The 22,500-nt window shown below is 49.2% G+C and overlaps 3 protein-coding genes across 13 annotated transcripts in view; 1 reads left to right on the top strand and 2 right to left on the bottom strand.

Moving 5' to 3' along the window:
* hdac5 (histone deacetylase 5) overlaps window positions 1-6,355 on the bottom strand; it is a 26,498-nt gene extending 20,143 nt beyond the window's left edge. For 5 of the 6 annotated variants that reach the window (XM_079746869.1, XM_079746871.1, XM_079746874.1 and 2 more), the window contains exons 1-2: window positions 6,270-6,355; window positions 4,258-4,464 (exon numbers count right to left, since the gene is read on the bottom strand). In XM_079746869.1, coding sequence (XP_079602995.1) covers window positions 4,258-4,279 — 22 coding nt within the window. In that variant the 5' untranslated portion in view covers window positions 4,280-4,464; window positions 6,270-6,355. Of the gene's footprint in view, window positions 1-4,257; window positions 4,465-5,475; window positions 6,152-6,269 lie in introns of those variants that run through there. The other variant, XM_079746870.1, reaches the window with a different exon arrangement.
* A 2,527-nt stretch (window positions 6,356-8,882) lies between these two features.
* Window positions 8,883-11,103, top strand: cyb561 (cytochrome b561; the record flags this gene model as incomplete). The annotated part of the gene is made up of 5 exons (XM_079747206.1): window positions 8,883-9,087; window positions 9,361-9,459; window positions 9,802-9,905; window positions 10,510-10,667; window positions 10,923-11,103. The coding sequence occupies 5 exons, from the start codon at window positions 8,883-8,885 to the stop codon at window positions 11,101-11,103; spliced, it is 747 nt and encodes a 248-aa protein (XP_079603332.1).
* Window positions 11,104-13,125: 2,022 nt separating this feature from the next.
* arhgap27l (Rho GTPase activating protein 27, like) overlaps window positions 13,126-22,500 on the bottom strand; it is a 14,464-nt gene continuing 5,089 nt past the window's right edge. For 5 of the 6 annotated variants that reach the window (XM_079746431.1, XM_079746433.1, XM_079746430.1 and 2 more), the window contains 14 exons: window positions 22,076-22,188; window positions 19,909-20,981; window positions 18,966-19,016; window positions 18,678-18,745; window positions 18,112-18,199; window positions 17,874-17,975; window positions 17,414-17,512; window positions 17,119-17,179; window positions 16,788-16,904; window positions 16,536-16,634; window positions 16,200-16,277; window positions 15,461-15,595; window positions 14,611-14,716; window positions 13,128-14,306 (listed from right to left, as the gene is read on the bottom strand). In XM_079746431.1, the coding sequence (XP_079602557.1) occupies window positions 14,126-14,306; window positions 14,611-14,716; window positions 15,461-15,595; window positions 16,200-16,277; window positions 16,536-16,634; window positions 16,788-16,904; window positions 17,119-17,179; window positions 17,414-17,512; window positions 17,874-17,975; window positions 18,112-18,199; window positions 18,678-18,745; window positions 18,966-19,016; window positions 19,909-20,981; window positions 22,076-22,097 (2,280 nt within the window). In that variant the 5' untranslated portion in view covers window positions 22,098-22,188 and the 3' untranslated portion in view covers window positions 13,128-14,125. Of the gene's footprint in view, window positions 14,307-14,610; window positions 14,717-15,460; window positions 15,596-16,199; window positions 16,278-16,535; window positions 16,635-16,787; window positions 16,905-17,118; window positions 17,180-17,413; window positions 17,513-17,873; window positions 17,976-18,111; window positions 18,200-18,677; window positions 18,746-18,965; window positions 19,017-19,908; window positions 20,982-22,075; window positions 22,189-22,500 lie in introns of all 6 variants that reach the window. The other variant, XM_079746435.1, reaches the window with a different exon arrangement.

Raw genomic sequence — 22,500 nt, 5'->3', positions numbered from 1 at the left:
AGGAGACGAGGAGAGAAGAGGAGGAGGAGGAGAGAGGAGAGGAGGAGAGGAGGAGGTTAGCCAGTTGTCTTCAGCATTAGTAGCAGCAGCAGTAGGGGACACAGAGCAGCAGTAGCATATCCTAGCATGATCTTACCCTAGCTATTTTATCTCAGCAACATATTTTCTGTGAATGTGTTGTAGTATAGTGTATACACACATATACACATTTATGTGTGTGTGGTGTGTGTTGTGTGTGCGTGTGTTGTATAAACGTCTTCATATTGACGTCAGAGACTTGCTTCTGTGAAATGTCAAGCAGTTAAAGGCATGTGGCGCGCGCACACACACACACACACACACACACACACACACACACACACACACACACACACGTCTGATGCTGCCGTTCTATTCTCCTCCAACATCCTTGGAGGAGGACCTCCTCTGGCCTCCTCCTCTGGCCTCCTCCTCTCCTCAGCCCTCTGGCTTTATAGGCTGAGGGAGATGAGGAGGACCTCCTCTGGCCTCCTCCTCTCCTCAGCCCTCTGGCTTTAGAGGAGGAGACCAGAGGAGAAGGTCCTCGTCTTCTGGTCTCCTCCTCTCCTCACCCCTCTGGCTTTAGAGGCTGAGGGAGAGGAGGAGGCCAGAGGAGGAGGACCTCCTCCTCTGGTCTCCTCCTCTAAAGCCAGAGGGCTGAGGAGAGGAGGAGACCAGAAGAGGAGGACCTTCTCCTCTGGTCTCCTCCTCTCCTCAGCCATCTGGCTTTAGAGGCTGAGGGAGATCTTCCCGTAGAGGCCTACTGTTAGAGAGTTCTTTTTTAAGAGGCTTATTGAGGCTTGGGGTTTGATATATTTCTTCCTTTAGAGGCCTAGGGTTAGAGAGTTCTTTTTTAAGAGGCTTATTGAGGTTGGGGTTTGATATATTTCTTCCTTTAGAGGCCTAGGGTGAGAGAGTTCTTTTTTAAGAGGCTTATTGAGGCTTGGGGTTTGATATATTTCTTCAATTAGAGGCCTAGGGTTAGGGAGTTCTGTATAATAGGGTAAGGGTTAGGGTAAGGGAGTTCTGTATGATGTGGACTGAGCAGCCCTTCCATACTGGAACTTCGATTACTGATACAGTTGATTTCATTGCTCTATATGGAACAGATCGACAAAACACGCGAACCCATTCACACAGTCTCTGATATTCACTATAACCCTAAGGGAGGAGAGAGAGAGGAGAGAGATGTGTTTTGTAACAAGCAGGGGGGTTGGGCATATTATATATAGAGAGGAGAAAAGAGACAAAAATAGCAAAGAGAGAGAAAAAGAGAGAGATGAAGAGTGAGAGAGAGGGACGAGAGAGGGACCTAGACGGATATAAGGAGAGAGAGAGAGAGAGAGAGAGAGAGAGAGAGAGAGAGAGAGGGGAAGAGAGAGAGAGAGAGGAAGAGAGAGAGAGAGAGAGAGAGAGGGGAAGAGAGAGAGAGAGACAGAGAGAGAGAGAGGAAGAGAGAGAGAGAGAGGAAGAGAGAGAGACAGAGACACTATGACAGACAGAGGCAGTATGAGAGACTGAGAGAAGTGAGCAGAGAACAGAGAACAGAGAGAAAGGGAGAGACGGAGCGAGAAACGTTGAAGGACCCATTTGAGAGCAGATTCCTCCTGGTTCTGCGCGCTACACACAGCCCCCTGGGTCCAGAGGAGGCCCAGCATCCATGAGCGCCACCAGCTCCTGGTGGCGCTCCTCTGAAGGACCCTGAAGCTCCTGAAGCCTTCTTCCTTCTGGGCCAAATGGGCCATCGAGGTGTTCATGAAACGATTCACTATTGTTTGGATGAGCTGGATTTTTTGCAGGGGATTTCAGGCAAAAATAAAGAATTCATGAGCGAAACCTCCCCAGGAGTCCCAGGAACCACCTGGGAATCACCCCCAACCCAGTGCACACAACACGGTGCCACCGCCGCCCCTCGGAGCCAGAGCTGCTGCCTGTCTGTCTGTTCCTAACAGGGTTAGTACTAGCTACCAGGGCTCTATACACCTCCACAGACCTGCTCCTGAGAGACAGACCTTTTCCTCAGAGAGACAGACCTGCTCCTCAGAGACAGACCTGCTCCTGAGGGACAGACCTGCTCCTCAGAGAGACAGACCTGCTCCTCAGAGAGACAGACCTGCTCCTGAGGGACAGACCTGCTCCTCAGAGAGACAGACCTGCTCCTCAGAGACAGACCTGCTCCTGAGGGACAGACCTGCTCCTCAGACAGACCTGCTCCTCAGAGACAGACCTGCTCCTGAGAGAAAGACCTGCTCCTCAGAGAGACAGACCTGCTCCTCAGACAGACCTGCTCCTCAGAGAGACAGACCTGCTCCTAAGAGAGACAGACCTACTCCTGAGAGACAGACCTGCTCCTCAGAGAGACAGGCCTGCTCCTCAGAGAGACAGACCTGCTCCTCAGAGATACAGATCTGCTCCTCAGACAGACCTGCTCCTCAGACAGACCTGCTCCTGAGAGACAGACCTGCTCCTCAGAGACAGACCTGCTCCTCAGAGAGACAGACCGGCTCCTGAGAGAGAGACAGACCTGCTCCTCAGAGAGACAGACAGACAGACCTGCTCCTCAGAGAGACAGACCTGCTCCTCAGAGAGACAGACCTGCTCCTGAGAGAGACAGACCTGCTCCTGAGAGAGACAGACGGACAGACCTGCTCCTCAGAGAGACAGACCTGCTCCTGAGAGAGACAGACCTTCTCCCCAGAGACAGACCTGCTCCTCAGAGAGACAGACCTGCTCCTGAGAGAGACAGACCTGCTCCTGAGAGAGACAGACCTGCTCCTCAGAGAGACAGACCTGCTCCTGAGAGAGACAGACCTGCTCCCCAGAGAGACAGACCTGCTCCTCAGAGAGACAGACCTGCTCCCCAGAGAGACAGACCTGCTCCTGAGAGAGACAGACCTGATCCTGAGAGAGACAGACCTGCTCCTCAGAGAGACAGACCTGCTCCTGAGAGAGACAGACCTGCTCCTGAGAAAGACCTGCTCGTCAGAGAGACAGACCTGCTCCTGAGAGAGACAGACCTGCTCCTCAGAGAGACAGACCTGCTCCTCAGAGAGACAGACCTGCTCCTGAGAGACAGACCTGGTCCTGAGAGACAGACCTGCTCCTGAGATACAGACCTGCTCCTGAGAGAGACAGACCTGCTCCTGAGAAACAGACCTGCTTCTCAGAGAGACAGACCTGCTCCTGAGAGAGACAGACCTGCTCGTCAGAGAGACAGACCTGCTCCTGAGAGACAGACCTGCTCCTCTGAGAGACAGACCTGCTCCTGAGAGACAGACCTGCTCCTCAGAGAGACAGACCTGCTCCTGAGAGACAGACCTGCTCCTGAGAGAGACAGACCTGCTCCTCAGAGAGACAGACCTGCTCCTGAGAGACAGACCTGCTCCTCTGAGAGACAGACCTGCTCCTGAGAGACAGACCAGCCAGGCCCACCGACTCCACTTCACTGACTGATTACGAACCTCTCAGGACGACCGCTGTGAAGAAGTCTGTGTATTTCTGTACCTTCACATACTGTAGATAGCAACTGCACACCTTCAGCTACCTGCTGAAGTCTGTACACACGCTGTACATCCAGACACACGGACCCCTTTAAATACCATCTCTGTGCATCCAATCACAACAAATAGCTGACATGCATTTGTATCTTTCTAATCTCAAAAAGACACATTAAATTGAATTGAAGAATTGTAGACGAGCATATCTCTCGCTCTACATTGAAAATGTAGAGCCAGATACAGATAGAATAAACTATGAATAAAGAGGTGTGTGTGTGTGTGTGTGTGTGTGTGTGTGTGTGTGTGTGTGTGTGTGTGTGTGTGTGTGTGTGTGTGTGTGTGTGTGTGTGTGTGTGTGTGTGTGTGTGTGTGTGATGCTGTGGAGGATGACTCATCCCTGCATTAATATTTGTTAGGAATACATCTCTCTCTCTCTCTCTCTCTCCCTCTCTCTACATTAATAATAACAAAATCAACAACTCTGAACATAATAAAATGTACTAAGTGTGTGTGACTGAGTGTGTATGCGTGCGTGTGTGTAAAATTGTGTAATTGCCTCATTCTAAATGCATCGCCAGGCTGTATCCATGGGAACGTAAGTATAGCCTAACACACACACACACACACACACACACACACACACACACACACACAGGCAGGCAGCCAGACAGACGGGGAGACAGACAGACAGATACAGGTAGACAGACATGTAGGTAGACAGACAGACAGGTAGGCTTCTTACCGGAGGTGTTTGGTGAATTCATGGGCAACCCCCCCCCCCCCCCCACACCGTCTTTAGTCTGTGTGTGTGTGTGTGTGTGTGTGTGTGTGTGTGTGTGTGTGTGTGTGTGTGTGTGTGTGTGTGTGTGTGTGTGTGTGTGTTTGAGACTGTGTGTTAATGTGGATCTTCTAGGGTAGCCATGTTGTTGAGGAGAACAGACTCTTCCGTCTAGAAGAAAAACATAATAAACTATGATTATTTTATTATTATTATCATCCTCATCATTAAACACGACTAAACTATGAATATAGTGGTACCATCACTACAGTAACCCCATCACATGACAACACCATCACTACAGTAGCACCATCACTACACTAAACCGATCACCATGACAACACCGTCTCTACAGTAGCACCGTCACCAAGAACAAACATCACTAAAGTACCACCATCACCTTGACAACACCATGACCAGGACAACATTACCACTACAGTACATCACTACAGTAGCACCATCACCATGGAAACATCACCACTGCATTAGCCCCATCACAACGCCTTCCATCAGCATGACAACTCCATCCCAACCTCATCACTACACTAAAACCATCACCGTGACAACAACATCACTGAAGCAACCCCATCACTACAGTAACACCATCACCATGACAACACCATCACTGCAGCAACACCATCACTACAGAAACATCTTCAGCATTACAACAACATAATCAGTTACAACAATACTGTAACACCATCACCATGACAACCCATTCACTACAGTAGCACCGTCACCATGAAAACCCCATCACAACAGAAACACCATCACCATGACAACACCATCACTGTAGCAACACCATCATTACAGAAACATCTTCAGCATTTCAACAACATCAACAGTTACAACAACAATACTGTAACACCATCACCATGACAACCCCATCACTACAGTGGCACCATCACCATGACAACCCCATCACTCCAGTAAATCATGTAAATAACATAAAATGACCAACAATTTGAATGTTTTAGTCATTCATGTTTTCAACGCTCTACTCCTCACCACCCCCTTACTATTCATCACCTCCTCTACTCCTCATCACCTCCTCACCTCCTCCTCTACTCCTCATCACCCCCTCACTCGTCATCACCTCCTCTCTCTAACATATACTCATTTAACCTTGGGCTGACTGAATATTTAGCAGAACGGAAATCCTCAGACAGTTGGTGGACTTACCGGAAGACCGGTAGCTCCTCTACGGTTAGACCGGTAGCTCCTCTACGGTTAGACCGGTAACTCCTCTACGGTTAGACCGGTTGCTCCTCTACCGTTAGACCGGTATCTCTATACGGTAGACCAGTATCTCTGTACGGTAGACCGGTAGCTCCTCTACGGTTAGACCGGTAGCTCCGTACGGTTAGACCGGCAGCTCCTCTAAGGGTAGACAGGTTGCTCCACTACGGTTAGACCGGTAGCTCCGTACGGTTAGACCGGTAGCTCTTCTATGGTTAGACCGGTAGCTCCTCTACGGTTAGACCGGTAGCTCTGCACGGTTAGACCGGTAGCTCTGTGCGGTAGACCGGTCGCCTCCGGTAACCGCTCTACCGTTAGCTTGTACGACGGGTTTTAATGAGGAACTAGCGGCGTTCCCAGTTAGCCTTTAGCGGGTTGACTGGGAACGGGGCGGTCAGTTAGCACGAAGGCTAACGGAAGCTATTTAGTCGTTCTGTTAACGCTTACAACACGTCCTCCTTGTCTCCTCTCTATGCCTCCTTGTCACCTATCTACGTCTCCTTTTTCCTCCTCTCTATCCCTCCTTGTCTCAGCTCTATCCCTTCTTGTCTCCTCTCTATGCCTCCTTGCCTCCCCTCTATCCCTCCTTGACTCCTCTCTACGCCTCCTTGTCTCCTCTCTATGCCTCCTTGTCTCCTCTCGATACCTCCATGTCTCCTCTCTAAGACTCCTTGTCTCCTCTCTATCCCTACTTGCTTCGTTGTCTCCTCTCTATTTCTCCTTGTCCCCTCTCTTACCTTGTCGCTGTTCCGGAGCAGATGTGTGCTTTTCCTATTTCACATTAAAAGTATTTATGTTCTCTCTCTCTCTCTCTCTCTCTCTCTCTCTCTCTCTCTCTCTCTCTCTCTCTCTCTCTCTCTCTCTCTCTCTCTTTCTCTATCGCTCTCTCTCTCTACAACAACATTGCTTACGTCGTTCTTTGGTCACGTGACCCGTCTGCTGGAGCTAAAAATAGACTCAATACAAACCAATAGAATACCACTCACGCCTACACACACACACACACACACAGACACACACAGACACGCACACAGACACACACACACACACGCAGACACACACATGTAAACATACACACACGCAAACACACACACACGCATACAGAGATACACACAGTGATGTATTGTATCATTCGTTTAGTTGGTTGAATACAATGTAACAATGTTTCCTTTGAGGTGTCGGCGGTAACGGGACCCCCTCCCCCGCGGTGAACCGACGTTAAGACAACAATAACAACAATAACAAACACTGCAGCATCTGGACCCACGATGTCGACATTCAGCCCCCCCCTGCTGGCCACAGTGGAAACCGCAGCATGTTTACCGGAGAGACAGTAGACTGGAGAATCAACTCACATTATACACATACATACACATACATTATTATAGAGGAGGGTAACCCCGTACACGGGAACACAATACACAGGAACACAACGTATGTAGCACACCCTGAACCACGCAACACACAACGTAACACACCATGAAACACACAACGTAACACACCCTGAACAGCACAACGCAACACACCCTGAACCAAACAACGTAACACACCCAGAACAACACAACGTAACACACCCTGAACCACACAACGTAACACACCCTGAACCACACAACGCAACACACCCTGAACCAAACAACGTAACACACCCTGAACAACACAACGTAACACACCCTGAACCACACAACGTAACACACCCTGAACCAAACAACGTAACACACCCTGAACCACACAGCGTAACACACCCTGAACCACACAACGTAACACACCCTGAACCACACAACGTAACACACCCTGAACAACACAACGTAACACACCCTGAACCACACAACGTAATACACCCTGAACCACACAATGCAGCACACCCTGAACAACACAACGTAACACACCCTGAACCCCACATCCTGGGGCTATAGTCCATGTCGTGGGGCTATAGTCCACGTCGTGTGGCTATAGTCCACGCCGTGGGGCTATAGACCAGGTCGTGGGGCTATAGTCCAGGTTGTGGGGCTATAGACCACGTCGTGGGGCTATAGACCAGATCGTGGGGCTATAGTCCACGTCGTGGGGCTATAGTCCACGTGGTGGGGCTATAGTCCACGTCGTGGGGCCATCGTCCACGTCGTGGGGCCATAGTCCACGTCGTGGGGCTATAGTCCACGTGGTGGGGCTATAGTCCACGTCGTGGGGCCATCGTCCACGTCGTGGGGCCATAGTCCACGTCGTGGGGCTATAGTCCACATCGTGGGGCTATAGACCAGATCGTGGGGCTATAGTCCACGTCGTGGGGCCATAGTCCACGTCGTGGGGCTATAGTCCACGTCGTGGGGCTATAGACCAGATCGTGGGGCAGATAGACTCTATGGGTAAATGCAGGTCTTTCCAACAGTGTAGCTAAATAGCTTAATTGGCTAATCAGATTTTCCATTCAGGTCGTTGATTGGATTAAATTGAACCACTACCTCACTAATGTGACAGCATCACACCGCTGGCGGCCGGACCAATGGACCCTCCCCCGGGTCGCCATGGTGACCGACGACGAGCAACCCACTCTCCTCCCTCTCTCTCTCAATCTGTCACTCGCTCCCTCTTTCTGTCTTAGTCTCTCGCTCTATCCTTCTCTCTCTCTCTCTCTCCTCCCCCACCGCCCATCTCGTGCGACAGAGTGGGAGTGGTCTTCCAGTGACATCTCGTTCTGGTCAGTGTGTTGTCGGAGTCGGACTTCCTGCTCTATCTTGAACCACCTGCTGGAGTATGAGCAGATACGCACAACACTACTAGCTTGTGTTGGTGAGGACCTCGTCTCTATTATCTACCTCCCTATTACTCTGTCTCTCTCTCTCTCTCTCTCTCCATCTCTCTGTCTCTCTCTCTCTCTCTCTCTCTCTCTCTCTCTCCATCAAACTCTAATTTTTACCACTGCAAACTGCTGGGTGAGTTATTTATTTCTACATCAGGATAATGTAGTACTTATTATCAAAGTGTTTATAGTGTAGTTTTTATTATCAAAGTATATTTAGTGTAATATTTATTATAGTATATATAGTGGTGTACTTATTATCATAGTATGTTTAGTGTTGTATTTCTAACGCTAGTAGTTTCTACTTCCTCACCCTCTCTCGCTCTTTCTCTCTCTCTCTCTCTCTCTCTCTCTCCCTCCTCTCTCTCTCTCTCTCTCTCTCTCTCTCTCTCTCTTTCTCTCTCCCCTCCTCTCTCTCTCTCTCTCCCCTCCTCTCTCTCTCCATCTCCCCCCCTCCTACTCTCTCCTGCCCTCTCTCTCTCTCTCTCTCTCTCTCACTCTCTCTCTCTCTCTCTCTCTCTCTCTCTCTCTCTCTCTCTCGCCCACCCAGACTATGGACTCCTCCCCCTCTAGCTGTGGAGGGCTGGTGTTCCCTGGCCTGGTGGGCGTGTCCCAGGCGGTGGGCGTGGCAATCGTCGTGGTAACAGGGGTGTGGCTAGGTCATCATCATGGGGGGTTTGCGTGGGATGGCTCCGCCCACCAGTTCAACGTCCACCCGCTCTGCATGGTCCTGGGCATGGTGGTTCTCTATGGCGACGGTGAGGCCGCGTCTGGCTGACTTCCTGTCTGTCCCAATACCCGTCTGTCTTTCTGACTACCCGTCCGTCCGTCCGTTTGACTACCTTTCTGTCAATCTGTCTTACTCCCTTTTTGCATGGGGTCGGGAGTTGTAGTCCTCCATGGAAATGGTTGAACTACCTACTACTGTCTGAATCCTGTCTGTCTGTATGTCTGACTAATTGTCTGTGTCTCAGTTGTCTTGCTCGATAGAATAACTGATTTGTCTGTCTCTCTACCTGTCTGTCCCTCAGCGGTCATGCTGTACAGAGTGTTTCCCAGAGAATCCAAGAGGAACCTGAAGATTCTTCACGGTTCCATTCACCTGCTGGCCCTACTGGTCTCCATCATAGGTCTGTTACTGACTGACCTCCTGACCTCTGCCCTCCGACCTCCATCATAGGTCTGTTACTGACTGACCTCCTGACCTCTGCCCTCCGACCTCCATCATAGGTCTGTTACTGACTGACCTCCTGACCTCTGCCCTCCGACCTCCATCATAGGTCTGTTACTGACTGACCTCCTGACCTCTGCCCTCCGACCTCCATCATAGGTCTGTTACTGACTGACCTCCTGACCTCTGCCCTCCGACCTCCATCATAGGTCTGTTACTGACTGACCTCCTGACCTCTGCCCTCCGACCTCCATCATAGCTCTGTTACTGACTCTGTGCGTGTGTGTGCGTGTGTGTGTAGGTCTGGTTGCTGTGTTTAACTTCCATCGGGTGGCTGGAATCCCTGACCTCTACTCTCTACACAGCTGGTTTGGCGTCCTCACCATCTGCCTCTTCCTCGCCCAGGTTTACAGTATTCTGTTGGCTTGTTAGTCTCCTAAACAATGAAGCCTCTGGGTGGCTGGTCCAGGAACATATGTGTCCTTCTGCGGGGGGGGGGGGGGGGCGGGGGGTAGTAGTAACAGATACAGACTATACTTAGATACAGATACAGATACAGACTATACACAGATACAGACTATAATTAGATAGGGAGACAGATACAGACTATACACAGATACAGACTATAATTAGATAGGGAAACAGATATAGAATATACTTAGGTACAGATAAAGATACAGACTTTATTTAGATAGAGACACAGATTATACTTAGATACAGATACAGATTATACTTAGGTACAGATACAGGTACAGACTATACTTAGATAAAGGTACAGATTATATTTAGATACAGATACAGACTATACTTACATGCAGATACAGATTATATTTAGAGACAGATAATATTTAGAAGCGGATATAGATACAGATACAGACTATATTTAGGTACAGATACCGGATTAACCAGATTAACGTGAAAATTTAACCTGGTGTCTCTGTCTCCCTCTGGTGGCTGTACTGAGACATGGTTAACCTGATAAGTGACCCTGGTGTCTGTCTCCCTCTAGTGGCTGATGGGCCTGGGTTTCTTCCTGTTTCCGGGGGCGTCGTCGTGGTTACGGGCGTGGTATCTCCCTCTCCATGCGTTCTTTGGTTTGTTCCTGTTGGCCGTCTCCATAGCAACCTGTTTGACCGGCATCACCGAGAAGCTGCTGTTCAGCATCATGTAGGACACACACACACACACACACACACAAAAACACTCATTGTGGAGGGAGGATGAGGATGATGATGGATGATGAGGATGATGATGATGAGGATGATGATGATGGATGATGATGATGGTGATGATGATATTGAAGATGATGATGAAGATTGATGATGATGATAATGCTGATGGATGATGGACGAGGATGATGATGATGATGATGATGTTGATGGTGATTATGATGATGATGGATGATGATGATGCCCCCCCCAGGGAGACGTACTCCCTGAGGGCCCCTGAGGGCCTGCTGGCCAACAGCCTGGCTCTGCTGCTGCTGCTGTTCGGCGGCCTGGTGGGCGTCATGGTGACCCGGGAGGAGTTCAGACGGCCCCCCCACCCCGAGGAGGAGGCGCTGTCCGTCCACTTCACCTCCCTGACGCCCAGCTCCCCCTAACCCTGCTCCTCCCTCCCCCTCCCTCCCCTTCCCCCTGCTCCTCCCTCCCCCTCCCCCTGCTCCTCCCTCCCCCTCCCTCCCCCTCCCCCTCCCCCTGCTCCTCCCTCCCCCTCCCCCTGCTCCTCCCTCCCCCTCCCCCTCCCCCTGCTCCTCCCTCCCCCTCCCTCCCCTTCCCCTGCTCCTCCCTCCCCCTCCCCCTGCTCCTCCCTCCCCCTCCCCCTCCCCCTGCTCCTCCCTCCCCCTCCCCCCTCCCTCCCCCCTGCTGTGTGCTTCCCGGGGTGCTCCGGCCGTTCTCCAGTGTCTTTGTTTGCTGACATGTATAAGTATTCTGACTAATAAAACGTATTCAAGTATTCAGTCTAACCGTCCTACTTAACCACTAACCTTAACCTTCTAACCTAACCAACAACCACTAACCTTAACCTTCTAACCTAACCACTGACCTTAACCTTCTAACCAAACCACTAACCTTAACCTTCTAACCTAACCACTGACCTTAACCTTCTAACCAAACCACTAACCTTAACCTTCTAACCTAACCACTAACCTTAACCTTCTAACCTAACCACTAACCTTAACCTTCTAACCTAACCACTAACCTTAACCTTCTAACCTAACCACTAACCTTAACCTTCTAACCTAACCACTGACCTTAACCTTCTAACCAAACCACTAACCTTAACCTTCTAACCTAACCACTAACCTTAACCTTCTAACCTAACCACTGACCTTAACCTTCTTACCTAACCACTAACCTGAACCTTCTAACCTAACCACAAACCACTAACCATAACCTTCTAACCTAACCAACAACCACCAACCTTAACCTTCTAACCGAACCACTAACCTTAACCTTCTAACCTAACCACTGACCTTAACCTTCTAACCTAACCACTAACCTTAACCTTCTAACCTAACCACTAACCTTAACCTTCTAACCTAACCACTGACCTTAACCTTCTAACCTAACCACTGACCTTAACCTTCTAACCTAACCACTGACCTTAACCTTCTAACCTAACCACTGACCTTAACCTTCTAACCTAACCACTAACCTTAACCTTCTAACCTAACCACTAACCTTAACCTTCTAACCTAACCACTAACCTTAACCTTCTAACCTAACCACTAACCTTAACCTTCTAACCGAACCACTATCCTTAACCTTCTAACCTAACCACTAACCTTAACCTTCTAACCTAACCACTGACCTTAACCTTCTAACCTAACCACTAACCTGAACCTTCTAACCTAACCACAAACCACTAACCATAACCTTCTAACCTAACCAACAACCACCAACCTTAACCTTCTAACCGAACCACTAACCTTAACCTTCTAACCTAACCACTGACCTTAACCTTCTAACCTAACCACTAACCTTAACCTTCTAACCTAACCACTAACCTTAACCTTCTAACCTAACCACTGACCTTAACCTTCTAACCTAACCACTAACCTTAACCTTCTAACCTAACCACTAACCTTAACCTTCTAACCTAACCACTGACCTTAACCTTCTAACCTAACCACTGACCTTAACCTTCTAACCTAACCACTAACCTTAACCTTCTAACCTAACCACTAACCTTAACCTTCTAACCTAACCACTAACCTTAACCTTCTAACCTAACCACTAACCTTAACCTTCTAACCGAACCACTATCCTTAACCTTCTAACCTAACCACTAACCTTAACCTTCTAACCTAACCACTGACCTTAACCTTCTAACCTAACCACTAACCTTAACCTTCTAACCTAACCACTAACCTTAACCTTCTAACCTAACCACTAACCTTAACCTTCTAACCTAACCACTGACCTTAACCTTCTAACCTAACCACTGACCTTAACCTTCTAACCGAACCACTCATGTATGTACACACTTGTATGTACAGTGTGTGCATACATGTATGTAAATACATACATCTATGTACTGTATGTAGATAGATGTATGTACTGTATATACATACATGGATGTACATGTATGTTCATGTACGTACGTACATGTATGCACATACAAATATTGAGACCATCATCAGGGCCACATACCAATCACCCCAGAGCATCGTGACACCAGACCGTTTGCTACACCGAACCAACCGGGATGTCGCCTTCGGAAATTGATTGGAAAAGGGCAGGGACTTAAACTAATGTTTTGCCGGGGATTGGATGAACCACTGTCCATCATGTAGATTTCTCATAGTTCTTCATATGATTGTGGATCCTAATCTTGGAAATCAACCCGTTCGCAAGGTGACCTCTCCCAAGTGTTCCAGGTCAGGTGGGAGCCGGCAGCCAATCAGCACCAGGGGGAGGTCTGCTGATAGGCTAGGGTCCTTAAGTGGGATGTGGCTACAATGACAGACTGCAGTGCTGATTAAGACATTTATTTTATTATTAACACCACTAAAATACTCTGTACATCTTGACTATTGTTGGAGTTTTAGACAAAGGTGGTTCTCATTATTAATACTATTTATGAATTGGTTTGGACTGAGTGTAAACCGTCCAGATCAGATCTACCTGTCCAGGTATCTCTTAGATCTACCTGTCCAGGTATCTCTCAGATCTACCTGTCCAGGTAACTCTCAGATCTACCTGTCCAGGTAACTCTCAGATCTACCTGTCCAGGTAACTCTCAGATATACCTGTCCAGGTAACTCAGATATACCTGTCCAGGTAACTCTCAGATATACCTGTCCAAGTAACTCTCAGATATACCTGTCCAGGTAATGTTCAGATCTACCTTTCCAGTTGATGTTCAGATCTACCCGTCGAGATAACAATGAATTAAAAAGCGATGGGACTAGCTGGTGGGTCCTGCTCTATTGGGTCCTAGAGGGGCTAACGGGTCCTGTTAAGAAAGTGCTGGAGGTTCTGGGTGGATCTAGAAGGGTCTGGGAGGTTGTAAGAAGGTATGGGAGCTTCGAGAAGGGTCTGGGAGGCTCTAGATAGTCTGAGGAGGGTCAGGGAGGTGTCATCCCGTTCTGCGAGGGTCTGAGACCTTCTCAGAAGTTCCTAGTGGGAAGGGAAGAGCGTGTGAAACTCGTTCAGGATGAGCTCCACGATCCGGGACTGGAAGACCATGTGGACGGTGAAGTGGACGGCCGACTCGACCTGGGGCCGGAGCAATGTGGGTCCAAAAACGATGGAGACGCTGGGGACAGACATCCTGTTGAACTCCCCATGCTCGATCACCCTGAGAGAGGAGGAGAGAGAGGAGGAAGGAGGAGAGAAGGGGGAGGTGAGAGAGGGGAAGAGGAGAGGGAGGAGAGAGAGGGGGAGAGAAGGTGAGGAGGGGGAGGAGAGAGAGGAGGAGAGGAGAGGGAGGAGAGAGAGGGGGAGAGAAGGGGAGGAGGGGGAGCAGAGAGAGGGGGAGAGGAGGGGGAGGAGAGAGAGGAGGTGGTGAGGAGAAGAGTTAAAGATAAGGCATTAACAGGGAGGTGTTTAAAGGGAAGTATATGAAGACAAAGAGGGGGTGGATAAAGAGGAGGTGCACTGACTTGAGGAGGTGGCGGAACAGGGCTGCCATGGTGTGGTGGTTGGGCAGCGGGAGGCCATCGATCAGGTCCTTCATGAAGGAGACCTTCTGGCTGTAGTCAGGCTCCTCTGAACACAGCACCAACACATCAGGACCACAGCAGAGTACGGCTGCTAGGAGTAGTATGGGGACCATGGAGACCAAGTCTACTACTACTAGTAGTACTACAACAGAGTACGGCTGCTAGGAGTAGTACGACACGGCCGAGACCATGTCTACCACTACTAGTAGTACTACACACTAACTTTAACCCATTGGAACAGGACTTTAGCACTGTAGTAGTATGATAGTACTGCAGTAGTAGTGTGATAGTACTGTAGTAGTATGATAGTACTGCAGTAGTATTATGATAGTACTGCAGTAGTAGTGTGATAGTACTGCAGTAGTATTGTGATAGTACTGTAGTAGTGTGATAGTACTGCAGTAGTACTATTATGATAGTACTGCAGTAGTAGTGTGATAGTACTGCAGTAGTAGTGTGATAGTACTGTAGTAGTGTGATAGTACTGCAGTAGTATTATGATAGTACTGCGGTAGTAGTGTGATAGTACTGCAGTAGTATTATGATAGTACTGCAGTAGTAGTGTGATAGTACTGCAGTAGTAGTATGATAGTACTGCAGTAATAGTATTGTGATAGTACTGCAGTAGTAGTATGATAGTACTGCAGTAGTAGTATGATAGTATTGCAGTAGTAGTATGATAGTACTGCAGTAGTAGTGTGATAGTACTGCAGTAGTAGTATGATAGTACTGCAGTAGTATTGTGATAGTACTGCAGTAGTAGTAGCAGGGCTCTAGCAGCAGGACGTACGGATCGCTGCGATGAACTTGTGGAAGGAGGCGAAGGGGAAGAGCGGCTCAGGGAGCTCCCTGAGGAAGAGCTTCAGCGCTCCGGTCACAACGTGGACCTCATCCCACTGGCCGTCGTCCAGGTCCAGAGCGTCCTCTACAGGGGGGAGGAGAGGAGGGGGAGGAGGAGAGGGGAGGGAGGAGAGGGGAGGGAGGAGGGAGGAGAGGAGAGGAGAGGGAGGAGGAAGGAGGGGAGAGGAGAGAGGAGGGAGGAGGGAGGAGAGGAGAGGAGGGAGGAGAGAGGAGAGAGGAGGGAGGAGAGGAGAGGAGGAGGGGGAGGAGGAGGGGGAGGGAGGAGGGAGGAGGGGAGGGAGGAGAGGAGAGGAGGAGGGGGAGGGAGGAGGGGGAGGGAGGAGAGGAGGAGGAGGGAGGAGGGGGAGGGAGGAGGGGGAGGGAGGAGGGAGGAGGGGGAGGGACATCAGCAGCAGTCATCAATTTATACAAACAATCAAAACCAACTAGAGCGCTAGCCCTGGTGCTAACAGCAACAGGGCTAACAGCTACCCTGGGGCTAACGGCTAGCCTGGTGCTAACGGATACCCTGGGGCTAACTGCTACCCTGGAGCTAATGGCTAGCCTGGAGCTAACAGCTAGCCTGGGGCTAATGGATACCCTGGAGCTAACAGCTACCCTGGGGCTAACGGCTATCCTAGCGCTAATGGCTACCCTGGGAACTGTATTGTGGGTAATGTAGTGTTTACCGTGATCTGCTTTGTGTCGTAGTCTCTGGATGACGGCCAGGTTCCCACTGACCCTGTAGATCCCGTCCACATCTAGACCTAAACACAACAATACACAACATCAACAGAACGTAACACAATACAACACAACACAACATCACCACAACACAACATCTAGACCCACAACACACAACACAACATCTAGTTCTAGAACACACAACACAACATCTCTCAAGACGTAGAACGCTCACCAGAAGCCCCTGTGTGTGTGTGTGTGTGTGTGTGTGTGTGTGTGTGTGTGTGTGTGTGTGTGTGTGTGTGTGTGTGTGTGTGTGTGTGTGCGCGCGCGTGTGTTACCTCTCCTCTCCACCGCTCTGATGCACTTGTCCAGGAACTTGGGCACGGTGCAGTTTTCTCTGTGGCACAGAGTGTCCAGATGGCAGCCAAACACGTTGTCTACAAACAGGAACGCTAGTTAGCTCTTTATGCTACGTAATGGTTGCATTAGTGACCTAATGAATAGCTCTCTGATGCTGTGTAGCGGCTGGCTGTGCTAGCTGTGTTAGCTCTCTGATGCTGTGTAGTGGCTGGTTGTGCTAGCTGTGTTACCGCGGATGTAGCCCTTCTCCTTGACGCTCTGCAGGGTCGGTCTCCGCTGGAGGAAACGTCTCAGCTTGACCCGAACTCGGCCGTGGTCCGTCTCCCCCGCCCGGACCGTCTGTCCTGCTGCTCACAGACACACACACAGACTGTCATAGAGATAGACAGACAGACACATATATACTGTCATAGATACAGACAGACAGACAGACAGACAGACAGACAGACAGACAGACAGACAGACAGACAGACAGACAGACAGACAGACATACAGACATACAGACATACATACATACATACATACATACATACATACATACATACATACATACATACATACCGGTCCTGATCCCTTCCTCTCCCTCCTCATCTTCTTCTTCAGAAAGACAGTCCGGTTCCTGCTAATGTGACCGATGCATACCATAATACTATAATTATTAGGATTATTATTGGTATTATTATGATGAACAGGATATGATATTAACTGATATGAACAGGAAATGAACATGTTATGAACAGGATATGAACAGGAACTGAACAGGATATGAACAAGACATGAAAAGGTTATGAACAGGAAATGACAGGAAAAGAACAGGAAATGAACAGGATTTAAACAGGATATTAAAGGAGTTTACCAGCTGCTGGATGGCGTCCATGATGACCTTGTGCCAGTCCAGGATGATGCTGTCGGTGTCGTACTGGACCAGGTACTCACAGCCCTGCCTCGTCCTCAGCTGGTCACAGAAACACACCGAAGATATCTTTAACCTCCCCCATTAAACTCCACCTTTAACCTCCGCCTTTAACCTTTACCTTTAACCTCCACCTTTAACTTCACCTTTAACCTCTACCTTTAAACTCCACCTTTAACCTCCGCCTTTAACCCCTACCTTTAACCTCCAACTTAACACCTCCTCTACCTTTAACTCCTCCCCCTTTAAACCCCACCTTGAACTCCTCCTCTCCACCCCCACCTTTACGGTACAACCACTTGGGAGTGTTAGGCAGCCGTTACCCTGGTAAATATGGCGGCTGTTTCAGATTACCCTTGGCAACGAGCCGTTACCATGGTCACCGTGGCGGCTGTGGCAGTACCTCCAGAACGTTCTTCTTGGAGGACTTGTCTTTGTTGGCCCAGGACAGGGAAGAGCCTCTCAGATCCACCGTATACTCTGGAACAATCTGGCTGGTTTTACCCTGCAAACAGGTTAGAGTCAGCTTCTACTGTTGGATCATAGTGTGTGTGAGTGTGTGTGTGTGTGTGTGTGTGTGCGTGTGCGTGTGCGTGTGTGTGTGTGTGTGTGTGCGTGTGTGTGCGTGTGTGTGTAGTTACAGAGGTGCTGGGGTTGGATGTTCTGGGGTCTCTGTGGAAGGTCAGGATTCCCCCGTGCAGGACGGTCCAAGATGGAGCCCAGTTCTTCCTGTCCGGACAGGAAACAGTCAGTAACGTTTCAACACAACAACATATCACACTCTCTCACCCCCCCCCACCCCCCCCCCACACACACACACACACACACACACACACACACACACACAAATTTATAAGGTAGCACTTGACAATAGGGGTACATTAATGAACCATTCATTCATGATATAGCATTAGCAGAGGGTTAGGATAAGTGCCTTCACCTAACCCACTTAAATAATGTGTCAATAAATACCTTGGTAAAAATGAACACCTTAATTAAACAATAACTAGAACATTAGTGAACTTTTACTTAACCGTAATCTATCTATCTATTATTTATCATCCATCACTCAGACAGACAGTCTGTCTGTCTGTCTGTCCGTCCGTCCGTCCGTCCGTCCGTCCGTCCGTCCGTCTGTCTGTCTATCTATCTATCTATCTATCTATTTATCATCTATTTTCGATTCCCTCCTGATGAGGAAGCTCACCTGATCCTCTTTCCTCCATCTGCTACTTTGGTCTTGTTCAGAACACCAGCTTTCTCCAGCTGATGAACCTGGAGAAGGAGGAGGGAGGGAGGAAAAGGAAAATGGAATTAGACAATATCTTTATCTAATGTCAGATCCAGAATAGCGCCAGACTTCCTGTGTGTGTGTGTGTGTTTGTGTGTGTGTGTGTGTGTGTTGTTATGTGTGGGTGTTGTGTGTGTGTGTGTGTGTGTGTGTGTGTGTGTGTGTGTGTGTGTGTGTGTGTGTGTGTGTGTGTGTGTGTGTTACCCGTGTTTCTTTCTCTCCCTCTACTGGATAGTCTTCCTCTGGAAGAGGGGGCTGTCAATCAAATCAGTAAATTAATTGACCACACGACATCATTATCATGAAGATCTTAACTTCAACTACATCATAACCATCAACATCTTAACTTAAACTACATCATAAACATTAAGATCTTAACTTAAACTACATGATAAACATTAAGATCTTAACTTAAACTACATCATAACCATTAAGATCTTAACTTCAACTACATGATAAACATTAAGATCTTAACTTAAACTACATGATAAACATTAAGATCTTAACTTAAACTACATCATAAACATTAAGATCTTAACTTAAACTACATCATAAACATTAAGATCTTAACTTAAACTACATGATAAACATTAAGATCTTAACTTAAACTACATGATAAACATTAAGATCTTAACTTAAACTACATCATAAACATTATAACTCACCTGTTACCTTAAAGTATGTTTATTAAGTAAGTTTGTTTGTTCTATAAATACTGTGTATTTTGTATGTTTGTACTATGTGTATTTTGTATGTGGGTACTACAGTGTATTGTGTATGTGTGTACTACTGTGTATTCTATATGTGTGTACTACTGTGTATTGTGTATGTGTGTATTGCAGTGTATCCTGTATGTGAGTACTGATGTGTATCCTGTATATGTGTAGTACTGTGTGTCCTGTATATGTGTAGTACTGTGTGTCCTGTATATGTGTAGTACTGTGTGTCCTGTATAGGTGTAGTACTGTGTGTCCTGTATATGTGTAGTACTGTGTGTCCTGTATAGGTGTAGTACTGTGTGTCCTGTATATGTGTAGTACTGTGTGTCCTGTATAGGTGTAGTACTGTGTGTTCTGTATATGTGCAGTACTGTGTGTCCTGTATAGGTGTAGTACTGTGTGTTCTGTATATGTGTACTACTGGGTACCTGAGCATGGGGAGGCTGTAAGACGGCCTTCTGGCTCCCGCTCATAAAGACTTCTCTTCCCAGAGTTCCCTCCGTGTCGCGCCGCAGGGCGTCCAGGTCCAGCTGGAGGTCCTGGATGGATTCATAGATGTGATGACCGTCTTCACCTCCTCCTCTCCTGCGCTTCACCCCAGCCTCCTGCTCCTCCACCTCTGGCTGCTCCTCCTCCTCCTGCTTCTTTAGCGGGGTTTCTGCGGCGACGGGTGGAGGAACCACCGGCGTCTCTGTGGCGACGGGTGGAGGAACCGCCGGCGTCTCTGCGGCGACGGCTGGAGGAACCGCCGGCGTCTCTACGGCGACGGGTGGAGGAACCACCGGCGTCTCTACGACGACGGGTGGAGGAACCACCGGCGTCTCTACGGCGACGGGTGGAGGAACCACCGGCGTCTCTACGACGACGGGTGGAGGAACCACCGGCGTCTCTACGGCGATGGGCAGGTGGGGGCGGGTGGGGTTAAGGGGGTCGGCAGGACTGAAGCTGGGGACGCGGGGTTTGTCCTCCTGGGGGCGTCCCAGCCCAGCGCCCCTCCTCCCCATGGGGGGAGGGTCCCCCGCGAGGGTCCAGGGGGCGCTGAGGAAGGAGGGGAGGGGGGGGAGGGGGTCTGTGGGCTCCAGACCCCCGAAGGTGGACAGGCGGTTCTCCGTACGCCGGTGTGCGGCGCCGGCGGGCCGGAGGCGGATGGCGACCTCGTCGCCCGGCCGGGGGTCGGCGGCGGGCGGCTCCGCCCCCTTCAGGGAGGAGGGGGAGGAGGCGGGGGGGAGGAGGAGGGCCGGGGCCGCGAGGACGGGAGGGGGGAGGGCCTTGGTAGGGGGGGAGACGAAGTCCAGGGGGGAGGGCATGGCGGGGGGGAGCTCGCGTACGTACTTGGCGGGGATGTAGAAGGGCTTGGTGTCGGGGCAGCGCCGTACCTGCCACCAGTGGGCGTTGGTCTTGGCCAGCAGGGCGTAGCGCTCGTTGGGTTGGATGGAGACACGCGCCCCATCTCGGTCCTGGTACTCATACTGGAACTCCACCAGCACCAGCCCCAGACCAGCTGGAGAGACCAGTAACATGCTGTTATACCAACTCTTCTAGAGAGACCAACAGGCTGTCACCTAGAGACCAGCTACATGTTATGACCACTAGACCAGTACATGTTATGACCATCAGACCAGTACATGTTGTGACCATCAGACCAGTACATGTTATGACCATCAGACCAGTACATGTTATGACCTAGAGACCAGTTCATGTTATGACCATCAGACCAGTACATGTTATGACCTAGAGACCAGTACATGTTATGACCATCAGACCAGTTCATGTTGTGACCATCAGACCAGTACATGTTATGACCTAGAGACCAGTACATGTTATGACCATCAGACCAGTTCATGTTGTGACCATCAGACCAGTACATGTTATGACCATCAGACCAGTACATGTTATGACCTAGAGACCAGTACATGTTATGACCTAGAGACCAGTTCATGTTATGACCATCAGACCAGTACATGTTATGACCTAGAGACCAGTACATGTTATGACCATCAGACCAGTTCATGTTGTGACCATCAGACCAGTACATGTTATGACCATCAGACCAGTACATGTTATGACCTAGAGACCAGTACATGTTATGACCTAGAGACCAGTTCATGTTATGACCATCAGACCAGTACATGTTATGACCTAGAGACCAGTACATGTTATGACCATCAGACCAGTTCATGTTGTGACCATCAGACCAGTACATGTTATGACCATCAGACCAGTACATGTTATGACCTAGAGAACAGTTCATGTTATGACCATCAGACCAGTACATGTTATGACCTAGAGACCAGTTCATGTTATGACCATCAGACCAGTACATGTTATGACCTAGAGACCAGTTCATGTTATGACCATCAGACCAGTACATGTTATGACCTAGAGACCAGTTCATGTTATGACCATCAGACCAATAGCATGCTATGACCTAGAGACCAGTTCATGTTATGACCATCAGACCAGTAACAAGTTACGACCTACAGACCAGTAACATGTAATCACCTAAATAAACCAGTTACATGTTGTGACCTAGAGACCAGTTACATGTTATCACCCCCACCAATACCAGCAAAAGGAGAACAGAATCAAGCTCACCCCCATCCAACAGGGAGGACATCTCAACGGTCGGGGGGGGGGGGGGAAGTGGGACCGGGGAGGGGGGGGGAGGCAGGGGACAGGTCAAAGGTCAAACATCGTCCGCTCCCTTCCTGGAACCACAAAGAGAAACAGAGCTAATGGAATCAACTGTTGAATTGTGAATACGTTACGGTGGTGTCTTACTATCTGTTAACCTGTCTGTTCAACCAGCTAACGTCTGCTGTTAACCTGTCTGTTCAACCAGCTAACGTCTGCTGTGTCCCTGTCTGTTCAACCAGCTTACGTCTGCTGTTAACCTGTCTGTTCAACCAGCTAAGGTCTGCTGTTAACCTGTCTGTTCAACCAGCTAACGTCTGCTGTGTCCCTGTCTGTTCAACCAGCTAACGTCTGCTGTTAACCTGTCTGTTCAACCAGCTAACGTC

The sequence above is a fragment of the Pollachius pollachius genome (genome assembly GCF_949987615.1).
Source record: "Pollachius pollachius genome assembly, chromosome: 11".
Lineage (NCBI taxonomy): Eukaryota > Metazoa > Chordata > Actinopteri > Gadiformes > Gadidae > Pollachius > Pollachius pollachius.
Note: the sequence above shows the minus strand (reverse complement) of the source record. Positions and strands in the feature narration are given on the sequence as shown.